The 22,253-nt window shown below is 45.1% G+C and overlaps 1 protein-coding gene across 1 annotated transcript; it reads left to right on the plus strand.

Annotated features, from left to right (window-relative positions):
• The first annotated feature begins 5,090 nt into the window (after positions 1-5,090).
• Positions 5,091-21,641, plus strand: Erich6 (glutamate rich 6). The gene is made up of 12 exons (XM_041659548.1): positions 5,091-5,118; positions 5,667-5,729; positions 5,946-6,001; positions 6,097-6,213; positions 8,532-8,642; positions 9,287-9,444; positions 10,074-10,147; positions 11,218-11,354; positions 15,035-15,120; positions 17,420-17,575; positions 19,996-20,224; positions 21,378-21,641. The coding sequence occupies exons 1-12, from the start codon at positions 5,091-5,093 to the stop codon at positions 21,639-21,641; spliced, it is 1,479 nt and encodes a 492-aa protein (XP_041515482.1).
• Positions 21,642-22,253: the final 612 nt, after the last annotated feature.

The following is a 22,253-nucleotide window of genomic DNA, read 5'->3' on the forward strand; positions in this document are numbered from 1 at the left end:
TGATGTTGCCTAGAAACCAAGATTTCCCATTCGGTTGTGTTCGGTTGCCTTCACTTTCTCTGGGCTGTCTCATGGCCACATTCTCTTGATTTCCAGTTGTCCACATTTCCTTCCTTTCTTTTGGCTGAGGAAATTCTTTAGATAGTATTTTTCATGTAGTTCTCATGAGTACTCAAATTCCTAAGCTGCTCCCTGCCTGCAAACGTCTATTTTACCATCAGCCTTTATCAGTAATACAACCTAGCCTGTGTCTCAAAGCCTGGTCCTTTAAGATCTGAAGACATTGCCTCATTGGCTCCCAAGGACCCAGGGTTAGTGGTCAGTTTGCTTCAAACCCTTCTCATCCTCACCCCTGCCCTTCGTCTCTCCCCCTTCTCATCCTCACCCCTGCCCTTCGTCTCTCCCCCTTCTCATCCTCACCCCTGCCCTTTGCCTCTCCCCCTTCTCATTCTCACCCCTGCCCTTTGTCTCTCCCTTCTCATCCTTACCCCTTCCCTTTGCCTCTCCCCCTTCTCATCCTCACCCCTGCCCTTTGTCTCCCCCTTCTCATCCTCACCCCTGCCCTTCATCTCTCCCCTTCTCATCCTCACCCCTGCCCTTTGTCTCCCCCTTCTCATCCTCACCCCTGCCTTCGTCTCTCCCCTTCTCATCCTCACCCCTGCCCTTTGACTCTCCTCTTCTCATCCTCACCCCTGCCCTTCATCTCTCACCCTTCAAGCTTGTTGAAACAGTAGCTGTGTTCTCTGCCCTGTTTCTCATCCAGCAGGAAAACTGCCCAGGCAATATGACCACTTTTCAACAACAGTAACAACAAGCTGTTCTTTACCCTGCTTTAGAAATAAAACTACTGGGGCTGGAGAGGTGGCCTCAGTGATGAAAAGCACTTGCTGTTCTTGAAGAGGACCCAAGTTCAGTTCCCAGTACCCACATGGTCCCTAACAAACATCTGTAACTCCAGCCAGTTCCTGGTCTCCAAATGGCACCAGCCACACACACACGGTACAGGTGCATACGCACAGGCAAATCACTCATACACAAAAAACTAAGATAATTTTTTAAAGAAAAAAAAACTGCTGTCAGGTGCCCCAAATAAAAGAACAAGACACCTTCCTGATTGGCTGTTCCAAGGTCATTTTTTGACTTACTATGATGATAGCCACCATTCCCTCCTTTCTATTTTTGGTTGTATGAAGATAGAAATTTCTCAGAAATTCCCTTGTTTTAAGTTTTCGTTTCCTCTGCTCTGATCCTGCTCTCTCCTACAGTGACATATCCTTTAAGGAGGTGAGTATTACTTACATGCCAAAGAGAGCATCTTTCCAGAGCCAGATGTGTAGAGTGCGTTTTTCTTCAGTAAGATCTGCAGGAGGAAGAAGCCTTCTGTACTGAGCTGCCATGTTGTCCAGGTCTTCAGCCATGTGATTTCAAGTCTGTGGGAAGCTCTTTTCCAGACAAGATTCTTGTGTCTCATAAATATCTAAGAAGATGTTTTTAAAACTAAACACACACACACACAAACTTCAAGTAGTCTTTACTGAATTTGGTGAGATTTGGGGTGGGTTTTTTTTTTCTTTAATGCCCTAAAACTGCAACCAACATCACTTCAACTTCCATTTCCAGTTGCCTTACCGTTACTCTTGTTACAATGGCGCACACTTTAGAAGGCAGACTCTGGTGGTTTGGGTGAGAATGCCCCCCCCCCAGGCTCACATATTAGCATGCTTAGTCATCACAGAGTAGAACTGTTTGAGAAAGTTAAAAAGATCAGGAGGTGTGGCCTTGCTGGAGGAGGTGTGGCCTCGCTGAAGGAAGTGTGTCAGTGGAGATGGGCTTGAGATTTCAAAAGTCCATGTCAGGCCCAGTCTCTGTTTCTGACTCTGTCTGTCTCTCGTGTACCTGAAGATCGGGACGTAAAGCACGCAAGCCCCACGCCTGCCAGCCCCCCACCATGATGACCGTGGGCTAACCCTCTGAAACTGTAAGCAAGCCCCCAATTGGATGACTTATAAGACTTGCCTTGGTCCTAGTGTCTCTTCTCAGCAATGGGACGAGAGTGAGACACAGATGAAAGTGACAAGACAAGCTTTGGACCAAGGGAAGAGCCTCTCTGACTCTCGTGGATGTCCCTTCATCTGCATGGGCTTCCACTCCCTTGCCAGGGAAAAGGAAATACCAAGGTTTAGATTAGCGTTTGTGGAGGTAATTGAAACAGCACAGGCAAAGCAGCCTTCGTTCCTACGGCTGGATGCTCTCCACAGAGTGAATTCGGTGGCCATCCTCATTTATCTTCCACCTAGCAGTTCCATAAACAATATCTGATGGAAAACTAAGGAAGGCAAGGATACTTAAATTTAAAAAAAAAAAAAATGTATTCATTTTTGGTAGCTATTGCATCGCGAGGGAAATACACAGTACATGTCTGGGGATTTCCCTCTCGTGTAGTAGTCCCCGCAGCTTGTCTCTCAGGAAGGTTAGATAAACAGGATCGCCTCGGAGACTTGCCCGAGAGGCCTCCACAGAGGAGTTCTTTGCCTATTCTAGGACACAGTCATTTCAGAACCGAAAAACAAACGCAGGTCACTGATGCAATGTGCCAGGAACGGAGTGTCAGGGAGGCAGGTGAAAACACAGCTGACCTGTGGTGAAGAGGCACCGATGCCACACGAACTAATTGAAACAAATGTTGTTCGATCGTTTCAGAAAACACAATCATTTGATTAAAATGCAAAGACGCAAGGGAGGTTGAAACGCAATGCTTGCTTGTTACACTAGAGTTGTTTGATTACCGTGCATGTTCCTTAACATCAGCGCTTTTTAGAAAGTTTGTATAATTTCTTGGCATTCAGGAGGCAAAGACAGGCAAATCTGTTTTTTGGTTTTTTTTGTTTTTTGTTTTTGTTTTTTTTTTTTTCTTTTCGAGACAGGGTTTCTCTGTGGTTTTGGAGCCTGTCCTGGAACTAGCTCTGTAGACCAGGCTGGTCTCGAAGTCACAGAGATCCGCCTGCCTCTGCCTCCCGAGTGCTGGAATTAAAGGCGTGCGCCACCACGCCTTTAATTTGCTCAGGCAAATCTGTAAGATCAAGGTCAGCCTGGTCTACAGAGCAAGTTCCATGACAGCTAAGCTACACAGAGAAGCCCTGTCTTGAAAAACAAATAAGCAAACAAGAAGTCTGTAAAATGTGTGTGCGCACACACATGTGTGTGCAGTAGGTGTGTGTGCAGTAGGTGTGTGCGCACACACGTGTGTGCGCAGTACATGTACGCATGTTTGTGCACAGGTACAGTCAGGCCTGCATGAGCGTGTGGAGGCCAGTAGTATCTCTTTTTATTGCTTTCCACCTTGTTTTTCCCGAGACAGTCTCACTGAAACTGGAGTTCACCCTTGTGCCTTGATGCCTGTCCAACGTGCCCAGCCCTGTACTGATTTTAAACTAAATGAGATGCAGTGTGAACTTAAATTCATGCAAAGGTTTAAATGTGCACATCACTAGCACAAGCCATATGGATTCCACACATGTGCAGGCAGGTACAGAGCTAGTAAATCCCTACAGGGAAGAGATGACGTTAGCAACCTCTAGGATCTAGAAAGAGTCAGGGGAGAGCTGGGTGTACCCAGGCTATGCTCACCTACCGGATTTGAGCTGGGCCTACGTGGGTTATGCTCACCTAGTGCATTTGAGCTGGGCCTACTCGGGCTATGCTCACCTACAGCGTTTGAGCTGGGCCCACTCGGGCTATGCTCACCTACAGCGTTTGAGCTGGGCCTACTCGGGCTATGCTCACCTACAGCAATCTCTTTCTCACCCTCACAGCTGCTGTGAAAGAAATGCCAGGCACTCTCCTGTGGCTCTCTAGGAGTCTGTGATCCTCACTTCCTCAGAAAATGTTTAGCATGTACCACAAGCCCCCAGGAGTTACAGGTCACATCCTGTGTGATAGATGAAAGGCCACATCCTTCCCGCTTTCTGCCATTGCTGGTAATCAGAGACAATATACACTATGGTTGACATGGCATGGGGCCTCCTGCTTACCACTTAACTTCACGGGCCTGTACTGTCTTCAGGACCCCCACCATGCTGTCTGTCTACAGCATTCAGTAACTCCAAATATAACTCTTACCCAGAAGGTCAGTCCTCTTACTGTCTCTCATGGACCTCAAACCTGACGACTCCCAGGAAGGAAGGCTTTCCAAGGAATTGATTTGATTCACAAGTCCTGTTTAACTTTATTGAAAATATAGGAATGGAAGAAAATATTTCAAAGAAAACATCAGAACTTTCTATAAGAATATGTCATTCAGCTGAAAATATACTATAGAGAGTAGATCTGCTAACAACCATATAACATTGTGATTTAAATTTCAGAGATATGTACCCAAGTTTGTATGAAAGAGTTCAGATATCAATACAAACAGAAGAAAGTTGGCTTCAACAAATTTCTAAGAAGGAACCAAGTGAGTATTTTGATTCCTTAGCTATTGCTGGGTGGGGGTTGGATTGCAAATTGGAAAATCAACCAGTGTGGAAGGGCAGCAGGGCTGATGATGAATCCAGGTAGTGTAAATAAACATTGAGATACTGGACCAATCTGTTCATCTCATCAAGCCTCAGTCACCTTATCTCTCAGCAGAACTAGTGACACAGAAGTGCTGATCATCAAAATGAGATTAGATATTTAAAGTCATCGGTACACAGTATTTGATAATTGGCAGTGTTTGTATTCATCAAGAAATAACCTGCCATTGAGACAAGCATGGTGGCATTTACCTTTAGTCGGAGTATTCAGAAAGTCTAGGCAAGCAGAGCTTCGTGAGTTCAAGGCCAGCCTGGTTTACATACTGAGTTCTAGGACAGCCAGAGATATGCACTGAAACCCTGTCTTGAAAGAGAAAACCCACAGTGGCTGACCCTTCTACCTCAATTAGCAACCAAGACAACCCCCCATAGACATGCTGAGGTGGGTGAATGAGGATGCCCCCCTCCCCATAGGCTCGTACATTTGAATCCTTGGTTCCCAGTTGGTGGAACTGTTTGGAAAGGATTAGGAGGTGTGGCCTTGTTGGAGGAGATGTGTCACTGGAGATGGGCTCGATGGTTTCAAGAACTCCTACCATTCCCAGTGAGGTGTCTCTGCCTCCCGCTTTCAGGTAAGGATGGAAAATCTCAGCTAATGTTCTAGCACCATGCCTGCCTGCCTGCCTGCTTCTATGCTCCCGGCCATGATGGTCATGGGCTCAGTTTCTGAAACTGTAAGCCACCAATAAATTCTTCTTTCTTCTATACACTGCCTGGAACATGATGTCTTAGCACAGCAATAAAAAATTAAGGCGCATGCCCACCAGTGAATCTGGCCCATTCAGTCCCTCGATTGATAGTCCTTTCTCAGGCAACTCTTGGCTGTGTTAAGTTTGTAGCTAAAGCTAACTAGGAACCAATAAAGTGGCCCTGGTGTGTGAAAATTTGTGTATCATTATCTTCCCAAAGAGCTGACCCCCATGTGTGTCTTTATTCAATTCTTATTTACAAAGGGGGGGGGGGGACATTTGAAATTGAAACAAACATAGGCATTTATTTTTCTATTTTATTTTTCTTCCTATTTAACTTGTTTCTCCTTTTTCAAAATTGATGATAAGTACATATATACTTTCTCTCTTATTCTATTTTTAGAAAAAGTACCACCCGTAGAAACAAAGGAGGTGCAACCAGAAACGCCGGCTTCTAAGCTAAGAGGTAAGTGGATGTTTGCTTTGCTGGAAAAGACAGATGTACACGGGCAGGCAGGGCAGATGAAGGGCTTAGGCTGTGTGTGGGCACATACATACCTATTTGTGTTTGAGTAGATAGGGTTATGAGGTCAGGACGGGCGAGGATCTCTAGGCTAGAGGACAACAGAACGCACAGCACAACGGTTGCAATTTCTCATCTGAACCTATCCTTTCTCTTCAGGAACATGGGTAATTAATCCTGAAGAGCCGAGACTAAGTATTTTATGTGAGACGGAGGTGAGAGCTATTTACCACAACAACCAATGCACTGTGCTTGTTGTAAAGCAACTTATTCAATCTTTAATTTTTCCCCCTCTCTTCTTAATATTTAGTATCATGAAGAGTTTGTAAAATTCTTTGAATCTCCTCTAAGGACACTAGCCAGCGTTGGGCCTCCGCCCTTGCTGTCATATAGAAAAGACATTCCCTGTCTGGACATTAGCATCAAGGTAACTTCAGTTCATAAGTCTTATTATTTCTGTAAAGGATGGCATGGGGCCACACAGTGATTTGTACCACGGATGTGAACAGACCTTTAAAGAATCAAAGCAAAGGGTGTCTTTACTTGGAAAAGCACGCGGTGGTTTCCTAAGTCTTAATAACTGAGTCTGGAAAACAAAAGAACCTCTGCACTATGGCTCCGGAGGTTCGAAGTCTGGGTCCGGATATCAACAGGGTCACCTCTGTAATAAGACTCTCTCTTCGCTTTTTCCTCTTTAAGGACTGGGGGGCAATGTGTGGCCATTGTTGGCTGGTAGTTGCACCCTGCCAGTCTCTGCCTCAGTTGTTGCTGGTTTCTTATTGGGTCCCTAGGTCCAAAGGTCCTTCTCTACTGACAACACTAATAATACTAGATGAAGGCCTGCTCTGATAACCTCATTCTAACTTGGTGGCCTTCATGAAGACCAAATAGAGTCACATTCCCAGGTACCAGAAGTTAGACCTTCAACATACCTTCTAAGAAGACACAATTCAACCAACGATAGTGATCACAAAGCAAACACAGGTGGACCTTTGACATGTTCAATGACATTAAGGGACCAGTTACGGATTGTGTTTGAAAAGCTAGACAAAGGTTTCATTAGTGACTCCAGTGAGCTAGGGCACCGCCTTCCACTCCTGTGCGGTGACGGAATCGCTGGTAAAATGGTCATCCCCAAGCCTAGCTAGCAGATGACCTTGTGAAGGGAATGCCCATTCCCAGATCCCAATCCCCTAGACAACTTCTTCTGGCATATGCTAGGTGATGTTTTGTGTGTGGGTAAGGAGGCCCCAGCTGTGCCCCATGAACACAGCACATGTGCAGGACCGATGAGACCCTGTGTGAACGCACTGATGTGCAGCTCATTGCCATTGTGCACAGCAGTTGAACCGTGTGGTATTAATAAAGGGCAACGCGTTAAATACCGCGCAACTTATCACCAACAGCTGTTCATTCAGGTCTGCAAACTAGACTCTTCGGACTGCAATTTTTACCTGAACCGAGCGCTTTGATTCCTCTGAGCCAGAAGGGCTTCTATCCAGAGAAGTCTCTGGAGGTAGTGGGGTTACAGTCTTCCTCTGACACAGAGATGGACTTGACCATAAAAAAAAAAAAAAAAAAAAAAAAAAAAAAAAAGACCTTATGGCTTCTTCTCCAGGGGGATGTCCTGACCTAGACAAGGCTGGCTCCTCCGGCTCTGGAGGCAGACACTGCAGGTAGCATTGCCATGAGTTGCGTTCAGGAGCGGTGGTAGCTGGCCTGTCTAACCCTCCTCTCCCCACACTTTTCCTATGAAGAGTCCACTGCCACCCGTGGTCTTCCAAGGGATCTGTCTTGCTTCATTCTCAGGTGGAGGGGTGAAAGAATCGTGAGCCAAAGGATGTACCACCGAGTCCCTGGTACAGAAACAGTCATCACTTCAGGGTGGCCCCGTATTTTCCACCAGCACCTCTCCAATGCAAGGCTTTGCCCACTCAGCACTCTGCTGTTGACAGGGCGTCGAGTTTGTTGTAGGACGGTTTCAAATGCCTACAGATACTCAAGTGGCCAATCCCCAGCGGCACCAGCTAAGACCATCACCTTGATAACTGGGTACTTTTCCTGTCTCAGAGGACAGCTTAGATGGCAAACACAGATGTGCCAGGGCTGTTTATGATCTGAAAGGCACCTCTGAGTCTTGCCCTAGAGGATTTTTTTTTTGAGGCACAGCTACTCACCTGCCCAGGATCCCCTGCAATCGTAGATGTGTTGAATTACCAACATGGCCCCAGTTCAGGAACCCCTCAGAAGAAACTTACCCGAGCCACCCTGACTTCCATTTTGTTTGTTCCCCTCATCTGTTTCTTTTCTTCCTGGATTTCCTTGTGGAGTTCAGAACCCCAATCAGGGGTCCCCCTGAAGGAAAGACTCTGGTTGACTATAGAAAGTTGCAATTGTACATGGTCAATTTGAGCTCTGCCACACAAGCAGTACCAGAGAACAGCACTCCAAACACATCTCAGGCAGCTTCTTCCCTTCTAGCCCTTGGGCGGAAGTGATGCCACATACTAGACTACACGGACCTTGTTAGCTCGATCCCTTCAGCCACAAAACCTCAGACCCTTAAAAAGTCCCCATCAGGTATGTCAGTGACAAGTGTTCTCAGATGAATCGGCCCATCTCCCACTGCCTTTGTTGCCCTGATAGATATTCACTGCCCAGAAAGCTACTCCAGTTGCCCCTAGGTCTGCTGGGCCCCCGGGGCACTTCTTCACTTCCTTTCTCTTTCTCTCCCTTTCTCTGAAGGATGAAGAAGACCTAGTCCTCAAGTGTGAATTCTGTGGAAGTGTCCTACAATCGCTCCTTTCCGATATGGACATTTGCTCTGACAACACTGACACTGAGCACCCAAAGCGTGTAAGTTAGTTCTAAAGGTTTGACCGAGGAACTGTAATGCATGTAGTATTTTCCCCTGCCTCTTTCCCTTATGTGGTTTTTCTTAAGGCCTGTGTGTTACCTGTCAAGGAGATGCCAATCACAACCATCGCATTCACTAGGACAGATATCATATAAAAGACCGAGAGGAATGGGTTGACAGAGCTGGCTAGCCTGGTGTCGGGGCACACACACACACGTCATCCCGGAATTGTCGGGGTCCAGCCTGGTGTTGGGGCACACACACGTCATCCCAGAACAGCCGGTGTCCAGCCTCAACGAAATTCACATGCACTAGGGCAGGAGCATGAGGATTAGATTATTAAGCAAAAGGAACAGAGATAGGAGAGAAATAAAAGGCAGAAACACAGAACAGCATCCGGAGGGAAATCCACCGAACACTGGACCATCCACATTTATTTTCCACCAGCTTATATACTTCCCTCTAAAAGGGGAGCGGGGGAGGCAACAGACTTCAATAACATGATATTAGGAATAGGCTTGAATTCTCCCACCTTTGGTCCAGGTGTTATCCATATCTCATTGGTGGTTTGGGGGTTTTACCCCTCTGATTCTCTTCACCTATTTCTTACCCATAACTGGATCATACCCTCTTTGTCTTTCAGGCCTTCTGTTGTCTTCAGTTACAAAATCTTCTTGATTATATCAATAAGGAAAGGCTAAACATCCAAAGTGCTAAAACGGACTTAATCAGTATTCATCCTCATGCAGCCCATGGCAGTGATGTAGATAGACTCAAGGCAAAGGAAAAAGCCATACAGAGGTAAGGCAGGGTCCTCGTACTGAGCCAGACAGGAAACACTAACCAAGGAGCATCTCATAAAATGAACCCTGGTCTCTCAAAATACATAATTATGAGGATATGTTTCGTATAAAGAAATAGAAATGAACTAAAGCAAACTCATTATAATATTCCTGGTGGATGTCATGAGATTCAAAAGTTCCAAGAAGAACCTCAGTTCAAGAATGATTCCCTTGTATACACAAGGCCCTAAATTGAATCCCTATCACCACATACACAGATACTAAATAATGATGATGTTGATGATGATGGTTATGATAATGATGATGATGATGGTATTGATAATGATGATGATGATGATGATGATGATGATGATGATGATGATGATGATAGTAGAGATAGAACCTAGTGAGCTCAATGGCTTAAAGTAGAAATTGTCAATTATAAATTATCAGGGCAATTCAAAATTCCTATGCTCGAGAAATTTGCCCCATAAGCCCACTCCCATGCTCTGATGACGTAAACTGGATTTATAAGTGATAACAGATGAAAATAGCAAAGGATGGTACTTGAGAAGTTGAAATTTGTAGTAGACTATTCCCGCTTTCAACCACAGTTCCGATTTACGCTTGATGGTTTTGATTTTGTAGAAAACAAGAACGTCAAATGGCCAGACACTTCGCAATAGTCTCCCATGAACCGAGCACCCCGTTAACTGAAGACGGTAAGGATGTTGTCGGGGATGCTGTTCGGCATCAGAAAGCTCAGATGTTGAGCCGAGGCATAAAATCAGTACATGTTACAGAAATGCTGAGTGCGTTCATTTGAAAGTGTCATAGAGTCTGTGTCTATGGGTGAAATGGGTCAAGACACCCGGGGTTAGGCTCTCTGGCTTTAGAGTTCTTAATCTTTGTCATCCAGGAACATCCCCAGAGCACTGCCTAGACAGTGACTGAGCATTGTCAAGCTTGTGTCTCTGGTGTTAGGAAGCACATGTTTCACGTTTCACTCTTTTCCTCAAACTTGGATGTGGAAAGTTTGTTAAAAGACATTTGAATGCTTTCTTCTTGTACTTGCCAGAACTAGTCAGGGCGGGTACAGAACAGGAGCAGATGAGTTTCGCGCCAGAAATCATACATAGTATTTAGAAGAAATAACTTTCTCAGTCAGCAGCAAGGTCCTTCTGTTATTGAAGAGGAACTTAAGAGTAGTCAGTTCAGTTTGTATTTTTGTAACTAAATATCTAATATTAGAGGGGGGGTCTTGAAATTCACTGTTTCTTATTGAAACTAAAGGCCACCAGGCATGGGGACACACACACCTTTAATCCCAGCACTCCGGTCAGACTCTGGGAGTTTGAGATCAGCTTCGTCTACTTAGTGAGTTCCAAGCAGTCAGAACTATATAGTTCAGACCCTGTCCCCAAAAAAATGAAAGAAAAAAAGGAAGGAAGGAAGGAGTGAGGGATAGAGGGAGGAAGGAAAGAAAAGAGGGAGAGTGGGAGGGAGGGAGGGAGGGAGGGAGGGAGGGAGGGAGAAACTCAAAGCCTAGAAATTCCTCATAATAAAAACTCTCTCAGAGGAATTTTCATTTTCTATTTAATAGAAAATTATGATCATTTTTAAATCAAAGAACCTCTTCCTAATTTAAATTTAATAGATATCCTTATTTTTCTTCCATTAAAAAAAGTGTGATAAATCGATGCATTTGCCAAAGGGCTTGAATTTTATTATAAAGTTTTTTTTTTTAAGGCAAAGCATGTATGTGCTTTCCTGCGACTTTTTTCTCCCACAGATACAAAGCCCTTGAAGACAATTTCTTACCAGCTTTCTCTGGATTTGCTGGAAAAGATCTATGACAAAGAAGAAGATGATATTCTGATGGGGAACATCTCCATCACTTGCTGTGATTCCAGGAAAATGTGTGGAAAGGTAATTCTTTTACAAATTTTGTTTTTGATTTTTTTTTAATTTTTTTTTTTTTTTTGGTTTTTCAAGACAGGGTTTCTCTGTGGCTTTGGAGCCTGTCCTGGAACTAGCTCTTGTAGACCAGGCTGGTCTCGAACTCACAGAGATCCGCCTGCCTCTGCCTCCCGAGTGCTGGGATTAAAGGCGTGTGCCGCCACTGCCCGGCTTGATTTTTTTTAAGACAGTTTTGCTTAAAACAAATAAAAGTTCTCACGGAGCTTCACTGCATGGCCCATTGCTATTTCTCAAAAATAACTGGTACAGACTTGGGATTGCAACTGTTTCTACACTTTATGTCTTATTAATAATGTTCTTAGTTAAAGCCTTTTGGCCTTAAAATGTGATAGTTGTACATTAAAGACCATCTGGAACTCTTAAAAAATTAAAAGGCGGGAGGAAACATCACCAAAGTCCTAACCTTACTTCCTCAGAATTGTGTTAGCATTTGAAGTGTTCTAGTTTGCAGTGCACCTCCACGTTCCTGTAGTTAAGGAGGAAGAATTTTAAAGGGGACACTCTTTTCTTAAATGACCCAATGCAATCCCCACAGGTTGTTGGCTTACAAAAGAGTTTCACAAAAGCCCTTAATGGAGTATAACAAAGGTTTATTTATCTGGGGATAAACTCACAGAAAGAGCAGCAATCCGCAGTCCTCTGCCTGTGCTGGGAACTGGAACCGAATCCAGCAGCCAAGAGACCCACACCCGCTTTTCATCTGCATTTATAATACATGAGGCCACGCCTGAAATGGGCCGGTACCTTAAAGGCTATTGGCCAAAGGAGTTCCTACAAAAACTGGGTTCTAAGAAGAGTGTATTTTACATACATTGCCAAGGACTTGATTAATTAATTTTTTTATATTTATTTATTTACTTGTTATGTATACAGTGTTCTGTCTGCCTGTATGCCTGCAGGCCAGAAGAGGGCACCAGACCTCATTACAGATGGTTGTGAGCCACCATGTGGTTGCCGGGAATTGAACTCAGGACCTTTGGAAGAGCAGGCAATGCTCTTAACCGCTGAGCCATCTCTCCAGCCCCTTGATTAATTAAATTTAAGATTTCAAAAAACCAAAAAATGAAGAATCATTTAATTACATATGACATATAAAGAAAGGTTTTATACCCTAAATTTACAAAGAATTTTTAAAAACCAAGATGAAAAAGTTAATTTTTCCAGGTGTGGCAGTGCATACCTTTAATCCCAGTGGCAGGAGGCAGAGGTGGGCAGATCTCTGTGAGTTCAAGATCAGCCTGGTCTACATAGCGAGTTTCTAGTTAACCAGGGCTATATAGTAAGACCCTCTGTCAGAAACAAAACAAAGAAACACAAAAGTGGATCCTACAGAAAAGTGAGCCCTTTGCCAAGAACTCAAACGGAAACTTTTCACGAGAGAAAATGCAGATGACTGAAATCATACGAAAGCCTGTTCAACTTCCTTCGTCACCCGAGAAATGAAAATTCATTTCACACTAACCACACTGGCAACAGTATAAACTCTGATAGAGCTGAGCTTTGGGGAGCGGACCGGACAGTAGCCGACCAGCATTTGCTGTGCCATGGGATGTGACACAGAACTATAAAGTCACCTTGGTGGAGCCACACCTGACAGGAACTTAATACCAGCATGCAGGCATGCCTAAGAATGTTCTAGTTATCCGGGCTTCTATCAGCCAAAAGATGGAGAAACCTGGGGTCCCTCACCCACAATGAGCAGTGGCAAACAGGTGTAGAAAACCACGAGCAAATCAAAGACACTGCAGCGCAGCGGCTCAAGGAGAGGGGTCTTCCCTTGAGAAGAAAGAGGACCTGACAATTACAACAGATGATCCTAGCTATCTTAGCATCTCTACTGCTGTGAAGAGACACCATGACCGCAGCAACTCTTATAAAGGAAGACATTTAATTGGGGCTGGCTTACAGTTCCGAGGGTTAGTCCGTTGTCATCATGGCACGAAGCATGGCTGCATGCAGGTGGACATGCTGCTGGAGAGGTAGCTGAGAGTTCTACGTCCAGATCTGGAGGTAGCAGGAAGAGACTGTCACATTGGGTATAGGTTGAGCATCTGAGACCTCAAAGCCCAGCTCCAGTGACACATTTCCTCCAACAAGGCCATACCTACTCCAACAATGCCACAGCTCCTAATAGTGCCCTATGGGGCTATGGGGGTCATTTTTATTCAAACTACCACACACCATATATAGAACATTAAAAAAGAGAACATCTAAATGACGAACATACAGAAGTACACAGAAATTACCATAAAATCACACTGTCAGATGCATCTTGGCAGAGTGTTGATACTGTACTTGGCCCACTGGGCTGCGCACACCAGGGTAGGCACACTGGTGTGGGCACACTGGCGTGGGCACACTGGCCTGTGCACACTAGGGGGAGCACAGTAGGAGACTACTGGAACCTCTGGTTCCATTTAGGACCTTGTGTGGTCATGGCACAGCGTTTGTTTCACAATTATTCGCTGCTGAAATAACATCCTGTGGCGCTTGTCTGGAAATTCCATATTTCATAGCTTCTGGAAACGATAGCCTTCCCCCCCACACACACACTTTTAGAGAGGCTATCATTTCCAAATGGAACAATAAGTTTTCAAAGTAAATGACAATGTCCATCCAAAAATTAGATCATTTCACCCTAGGAATTCTTGTCCCATTTTAGTGCAAACCAAGATCAGGAGAATTAAACCACATCCTCAGTCTATCATCAGCATTATCAGCTACGGATTCATGTTCACACTGAACTTCCATATAAAAGGGGTTGGACTTGGAGCCACGATGGTCATCTTCCTGTGTCGTCACTGTCTTCTCACTGGCTTATTGCTGGGGAGGTAGCTGGGTAGAAAGTGCCTAGCCCATGCAGGGCCCTGGGTTCAATCCCCAACACAGGGGAAAGGTGAATAAAGCAGTGTAGATGGATTGTTCTTTGGGCCACCAGCTCACAAAGAACAGCATATTATTAATTTTGAAGACTTATTATTAATTTTGAAAGCTCACCCTATACCTTAGGCTTGCCCCGCTAGCTCTTAAAACTTAAATGAACCCATTTCTACTCACCTACCTGCTACTATGTAACACGTGGCTTTTTCCCCTCCTGCATGCCTTGCTCTGTCTCTGCAAACTGGCTCGTGACCCCGCCTTTTTTCTTCCCAGAGTTCTCTGGACCCAGAAGTCCTGCCTAACCTCTTCCCGCATAGCTAATGACCATTCAGCTCTTTATTAAACTAATCAGAGGGCACCTTGGCAAAGACACATCTTCATGGTGTACTAAAAGATTACTCCACAGCGAAGTAGGTCAGATTTATAAAATACCCCTTCAGCCCAGCGCTTCCACAGATGTGTGAACGCCTTACAATAAGGAAATGATTGTTACCATTGTGGTGTGACTGGTTTGTCTTCTTTTGTTTTTTTTTTTTATGGTAATATACACGAAAAAATAAAACTTTCAATAGGTAAGCGATGAGAAGGGGTTTATTACGCTACACTGCAGGCGTTCAAATGATCTGTAAACCACTGCTGCTGACTGTCCCATGTTGCTGAAGCAGGGCTAAGCACAGGAAGTAAGGAAATGGTTTGCTCCGTGGGTGACGTCAGCAGCCAGCAGTTAATGTTGTTTGCCGTACCTGCAGATCGTGAAGAACGAACTCTTGGAGAAGCACTACAAGCACGGAAGCAAGTTTCTCACCTCCTTTCCAGACGGGACAACACAAATATTGTATCCTTTCTTTCCATACGTTGTTGTATTAGCTTTACTTCCCATGAAGGTAAACAGGCAGGGCCTGATGGCCTAGGCTTGTAGCCTCAGCTACTTGGGAGGCTGAGGTGTGGGAAGCTGAGGTGAGGGAGGCTGAGGTGAGGGAGGTCAAGGTGAGGGAAACTGAGGTGGGGGAGGTTGAGGTGGGGGAAGCTGAGGTATGGGAGGCTGAGGTAGAGGAGGATTCTGAGGTGGGGGAGGCTGAGGTGGTAGATGAGGCAGGAAGATAGCAAGTCCATGACCTGCCTGGACAAATTAGAGTGAACCAATCCCAAAATCAAAAATCACAAAAGAGCTGGGGAGGAGGTTTGTGACAGGTCACATGTGCTAGGCCTTGGTGTTAATCCCAATAGAAAATGAAAGGAGAGAGGGAGGACCAAACAGAAAAGACAGGACAGAAAAGAGAGAGAATGGGGGGGGAGGGGGGGGCTACAGAAAATACACACATACTCCCAGAATTCTACCATCCAGAGAAAAGCAGATGACATTTGAAATACACCTTCCCTTATACCGCCCTGAGTCTGTAAGCTTCCATATTAATGAGATAAATATATGCATATAAATATCATATATTTCCCTTTGAACTGGTTCTTTTATATAATGGTTAGGGAATATAAAATGTGATTGACATTGAGACACTCCACTTTTTGTACCAGACAGTGCTGAGTCCGTGAGCCCATCGTGGGGACAGCTCTCTGCCTTACCTGCTACACACTTACAACACACTTCCTTGAGTTCAATCCCTAAGAGAAGAAATTCTAGATGAGAAATTTGAGCATTTCCAGCTCTGATATTTTTTACCCCCCAAACCACAGACCAGTTAATACACCCACGAACTAAGTCACTAACCACTTCGCCATAGGCCACTCAGACAGGCAGCCCATAGAGTTTGGGCATAAAAGCCACCCAGAGTCTCTGGAGAAAAGAAACAAAAACCCAAAGAGAACTTTTCATGAACTGAGTGCTTCCTGTCGTTTTCGGTCAGTGTCCCAGATGTTTAGGCAAACCCTAAACATAAACCAGGAAAACACATTCACAGCTGTACTTGACAAAGCTGGAGTCCCCATGAGAGAGAACGCAGGTGCCAACTTTTACTTCTGTTTCAGGGTCGCGACTTTAATTCTTAGCACTCTTAGAGGCTGTGACTGATGTTCGAAATCAGTCTTGATTACCCTTGTTTCTGAATAGCCGTTGCACACAGACCCAATTAACACCCCTGGACATGCTCGGCGGGCTTTCTTTTGGATGCTACTGCAAGAGGGATGGTTTTCTTTATTCCATTTTCAAATGGTCTCTGCTAAGATAAAGAAACCGAGTTGATTTTGTCTTGCAGCCCACGGTGACAGTCCCCCTGAACTCACTCACTGGTTCTAAAGTTTTGTTTCGCTGTGTCCCTAAGGCTTTCTGTATACACAGATCCCAAGTATGCTTTTTACCTTCCATTCCAATCTAGACATTTTCCTTTCCTAAATTTTCCATGGTTAGGACGTTCATGTAAAATTGACCCAGAAGGGGCCAGCAAGATGGTAGGTAACTTTCCACCAAGCCTGGTGATCTGAGTTCAATTTGCCAGGACCCACACAGTGGAGAGAGAGAGAGAGAGAGAACCCAGTCCTGCAAGTCGTTCTCCATCCTCTGTATGCATGCACTCTGTGGCACACACACATATACATATACACAAATAAATAAACAGATAAAATTGTAATATGAATATTAAGCATGGGAAATTGTGGGAATGGACATCTTTGCTTGGGTTCTCACTTTAACGGGAAAGCATACCATGAAGCAGACTGCTAGCCTGCGGTATTTCTGTGACTGCCCTTTGGTAGGCTGAAGATGTTCTCATCTATTTGAGAACTACTAAGTCTTTTTTATCAGGAAGCGGTATTGGTTTTTCAGAAGACTTTTCTGTACCTATTGAGATGGCCATGCTCTTTTTGCTTTCTATCCTACTAATGCAGTTTATTTTATTTGTTGATTTTCAATGTTGAATCACCCTTATATCTTTTGGGATAAATTTAATTTTATCATGATGCACAATCCTCTTCCATATCTCTAATTCTATTTCTTACCACTTTGTTGAGAATTTTTACCTTTCATAAATATATTTTCATCCATATAAAAGCATAAATTTCTTTTGTATTAAAACAGCGACCTTTTCAGAATGCTTCATAATTTCAAAAAGCTCCTCATAAATTAACTTTATTCCACGCATAGTCCAGGATCACTAGAAATGTCACAGGACCTTATCTGACCTCAGCTATCCATCTGGAAATCTGGCCATTATCCAGGTGCCCAACAAGACAAATGGCTTCACTTGTATTGTCCAAGAAGACACATCCACCAACCCCGCAATCCTGGCGGTGCTCAACTCCTCTGGGAGAAGCTCCTGCTATCACCCTAATGGAAATGTCTGGTAGGTTTCTCAGGCCCTTGCTGCTATTTTGTTTTTGATTCTGTTTTCTACTCTAATAAGAATGGCTTTAGAAAGATTTCTTCAAGTTAGCGGTCTTTAGAAAGTAACATAGCTCAGAGACACACAATGCTGGGTTGCTTACTGTCTGAGATACATTCTCAGCTAGTGAGCTTCCTGCAGCCATGCCAGACAATAATATGCAAACCTCTGGGGCCACAAAGCCTGGGAAGGCATTTCCATTCTAGCCTGGGATCCACAGAAGGGAGGAAGGAGGAAACTGACTGCAGGGAGTCATCCTCTGACCTCCTGACTCACGCTGTGGCTCACAGGCAACCCCCACCACACGCACCTCAGGCATACACACATCATAATATAAAGATTTTAATCTCTGTGGAAAGGTCTTGATTCCCTTATAATTTACCAGTATATACACTGTATAAGTTCATATTATTCCATTTAATCTGAAAAAAAAAAACACTTGGGTTCTAACTTCAAACACAATTTAAGCCTTTCAGAAAGGTGTGTGTGTGTGTGTGTGTGTGTGTGTGTGTGTGTGTGTGTGTAGACACAGCCTCACTCTGTAACCCTGGCCAGACTGGAATTCCCTCTACAGAGCAGCCTGGCCTTAAATTTGTGACCCTCAGCTTTCCAAGTACTAGGTTAGCTAGATTACAGATGTAAGCCACCGTAGTTGGATTTTAAATTATCTGTGGGTATATAATGTCACTTGGGAAACTGACAACAACTGGCAGACTTTGGACCTTGCTGACAAAGTTGGGATGCAGTGAAGCGTTTGTATTTCTAGTCCACGGTAGCAACGGATCCGCTAACACCATGTACAATGGGAAATCTCTAGTTATCCTTCCAGATTCAAATAGTCAGTCTGGGCTACATTTGGTGTAGTGTTACAATAACTGTCTCCCATAGAGACCAGATGATTTCAGGGGCCCCCAACTCTGTGAGCTGAATTCTTGAGCACTCTGACTGGTCCCTGCCATCCCCAAAGCCCCTTCTCCCTGCCTCTATGAAGTAAGTCTCCTTTCTCTGTAGCCTGAAGTTCCTTGAAGGCGTATCCCAAATCTTTATCCTTACATAGCTAAATATAGATTAAAATTAAGGTATAAGCTCCAAGAATAATCAAAGAACTGATTCAGAGCAGTTCAGTCAAATCCTGCTGTGTGAAATCGCCCCTTCCCGGCTCCTGTAGGGCATCCTCCTGGTTTCTCATTTCTTTTGCTGTCAGGTTAGGGTCAGTGATCAGTCAGTGCTGGAGAAACAAGAGGTAAGTTCCCTTATTCCTGGGGCCCTCGTGGGCATTGTCAAATCTAGCCAAACCTTTCAGAATACAGACCTCTTTTCACGGTAGGGGTGGTTACCTCCGCTGAAAATGGTAAGGGAGCATGGGAATGAGGTTGCCCAGTAGACTGTCACGGTGATGAGTGCCATAAAACCTCCGAGCAAGCGGGACTATTTGGCAATGCACACGGTTGGAGAAGCCCACCTCATCTGAGCACTGCTTATCTTTGCTCTGCTGGAGAACTTCTCTCCGTTGCCACGCACTCAGACGTACCCCTGAACCCCTGTTTTCCATACCCAGACCCCAAAAGCCTCGTACTTAACGGCTGGTGGTGCAGCCCAGTGGGAGAGCTCAAACATACATGGCCAACACCTCGGCTTCAGCCACCAGCACCCTCTAACCCCCCAAGAAAAGAATTATAAAAGGAAGGGTATTTGACTTTTAGCTGTGTCCGCTCTCTTGCACAAGGAGTACTCTGGGCATCCCCCAAATTTACATCCGCGGTCTTGCATTTTGGCCTGATGAAAATCTAAGCATTGGTCCCATGTCTCTCAGAAATAGCTTCCCCTCTGTATCCTTTTTCCCAGAGGAAACCTCCAGGTTTCCTTCTCTCTCTCTCTCTCTCTCTCTCTCTCTCTCACACACACACACACGGCCTTTTTATATCAGTTTATCAGTATGCTTCGATTTGAACCCAGTACTCCAAATAGTGTAAAGTGAGTAGCGTCACTAAGTTACCTAGAGACCTCGACACCCATCTGCCTTGGCTAGGAAATGGTAGGGATAATTTAGCCTTGAATTACAGAGCTACCACTCGTAGGGCTTTTTCGGTTGTTTTTCTTTTATTTATTTATTTATTTTTATTTTTTCGAGGCAGGGTTTCTCGGTAGCTTTTGGTTCCTGTCCTGGAACTAGCTCTTGTAGACCAGGCTGGCCTCGAATTCACAGAGATCCGCCTGCCTCTGCCTCCCAAGTGCTCGGATTAAAGGCGTGGGCCACCACCGCCCGGCTTCCGTGGTTTTTCAAACCAAGGTCTCACCCTGTCCCACCACAGCCCTCTGTGATTGCAAGTATGAGGCCACCACACGCAGCTCTCCCATCAGTGACTCTAATTTCCTCCCAGGGTCTACATCAACGTCCTGGGAGGCCAATATTCAGACCAAGCTGGCAACAGAATACGAACGTGGAACTGGTCAAGTTCCATGCCTTCCTCGACCTTTGCTTCATTTAAACCTGTTTTTCTGGCCTTGAACCACCACATTGGAATTCGCATCTTAGAACAAGACAAGGTCTCCATTAATTTTCTAGCAATGGGCCAACAGGCGAGAATCAGCGTTGGGACCAAAGTAAGGGTAAGCGCATTAGAAAAATAGTTTCAATCATTTAGATTTTTTTTTTTTTGATTTTTCGAGACAGGGTTTCTCCGTAGCTTTTGGTTCCTGTCCTGGAACTAGCTCTTGTAGACCAGGCTGGCCTCGAACTCCCAGAGATCCGCCTGCCTCTGCCTCCCGAGTGCTGGGATTAAAGGCGTGCGCCACCACCGCCCGGCCAATCATTTAGATTTTAAGAGTAAAATAATTTTGCTAATCTGATTACTGATGGGATAGATGGATGCCTAATGTGTCCACTGAGAGTTCTTGGAATTCACAGTGAAGGTGCCCTGTGTTACTGAAGCGAACCTTACATTTTCTTCTCTCTTAAAATCCCTTTCAGTTCAGACTTAAATCCCAGCAGCACGAACCAAGAGCTCGCTGTGTGACGGCATCACCTGCCTTGGCCACTTTGTTTTATAGTTTGTGTTTTGAGGTTTCTGTTTCCTCTCTGCTATGGCAGAAAGCTCTAGCCTGGGCCAGGAAACCGGTTCTAATCATGTTGGAGACACCGCTAGACTGCCCAGGTTTTTACCAAGTATTCATTTTACCACATTTTACTGAGCTGCCCGTGAACCTGTCTCTCCCCAATACTGGCTGAGCCGGGCTTGCCTCTCTTACCATCATGGCTGCCTTCCCCACTAACAATTAGCTCCGTAAGGATAGAACAGGCTCTCTCCGCGACCTTTATTCTGGTGCTTTGCCCCGACCTGATCAAAGCACAGTCCATGTCGGCCATAACTCAGGGGTTAAGAAGCTAGACATCCAGTTGCAGCGTGCAGTTGCCCCTTGGTCACACAAGTGAACTCGAGCTTCAGTTTCTCAACTATAAGCTAAGGAATGAATGAATGGTTCCTGCCTCCTCGCAGTTGCTGGGAGGCGACTGGGAAAACGTAAAATACCACGCGCGCGGCACCTGGCACTGGCTATGCGCTTGAGCAAGCAAAGCTACCTCAGGGTAAACTACTGAGACTCAGGCATTCATTAAGTTTACCATGGCTGATGCGACAGCAGGGCAGTTCCGTTCCTTCTCCAGAGGAAAATGGTCCCATTGTCCCAACTCCAATTGGCCCTCCCCTTTGCCCGTCCTGCTCCTGGATACTCAGCTCAGCCCCTCTCTTTCTTTGCCCACAAGTACTACAAACCAGAGGAGCTCCCAGCCCTGCGGTTCGTGAGTGGAGATGACCTTCTGCTGCTGGCCAGCTTAATAAAGATCCGGCGGCTGTTCCACAAGCTGCGAGGATGCGTGACTTTCCCCTCGAGTCAGGCGTGGGAAAAAGTAAAGCAACCGACCTACCTTTCTTCGCTCTCTTTAAAACTACTTGCCCTCTGCCATAGTTCTGGCTTACAGAATGGTACAATGGCAACAATTATGAAGCTAATAAATGAGATAGAGTAACGAAGTGTCGTCGCCATAGGGCTTTCTTTTGTTATGGGTCTTTTAAGCAACAGGAAGTTTCAAAGAGTAGACCAAATGAGCAGGAAATATCAAGAAATACGTGATTGTATACAATCAACAACTGTTGATTCTCAGTTGGAAATTTAACTGACTCACTTCCTCAAGACCAGAAAATAAACATGGCATCAACTCTAACCGTGAGGGGGTGGGGATCCATGCTTATCTGCCCCTGAAAGGGAAGTCTAGAAAAGGAATAACTCCCAGAAAGCCAGAGTCACCTGTGAGGGGGACAGACAGGAAATCCGGAAGATTCTGCAACATACAAAAGGAAAACCCTGCCATCTGCCAGGTCTGCCTCCCACCAGAGAGAATTATGGCTCCTCCCCTTCCCCTGGTCAACATCAGGCTGAGGAATCACCTACGAACCAGCTAGCTAAGCGGCACCGCGGCACCGCACTATGCATTTCCCATTTGCTTTGGTGGGGGAGGGGGCAATACTGATCCCTAGGGATAAAATAGCACAGTCCCCTCTGCTCAATCAGGGTGATGAACAGGAGGCCGATCAGTGAGGACCCTGTCTAGTTACTGGTCTGCTGCTTCAAAGAGATACCA

The sequence above is a fragment of the Microtus oregoni genome, unplaced genomic scaffold (assembly GCF_018167655.1).
Source record: "Microtus oregoni isolate MIOR12 unplaced genomic scaffold, Mior012 000010F_ref0000083, whole genome shotgun sequence".
Classification (NCBI taxonomy): domain Eukaryota; kingdom Metazoa; phylum Chordata; class Mammalia; order Rodentia; family Cricetidae; genus Microtus; species Microtus oregoni.

Coding starts and splice junctions, on each gene's coding strand:
- Erich6 (XM_041659548.1), top strand. CDS start 5,091: ATGGTTTCAAGAACTCCTACCATTCCCA. Junction 9,445..10,073: donor AAGGAAAAAGCCATACAGAG/GTAAGGCAGGGT, acceptor TTGATTTTGTAG/AAAACAAGAACGTCAAATGG. Junction 20,225..21,377: donor GCGTTGGGACCAAAGTAAGG/GTAAGCGCATTA, acceptor TTTGCCCACAAG/TACTACAAACCAGAGGAGCT.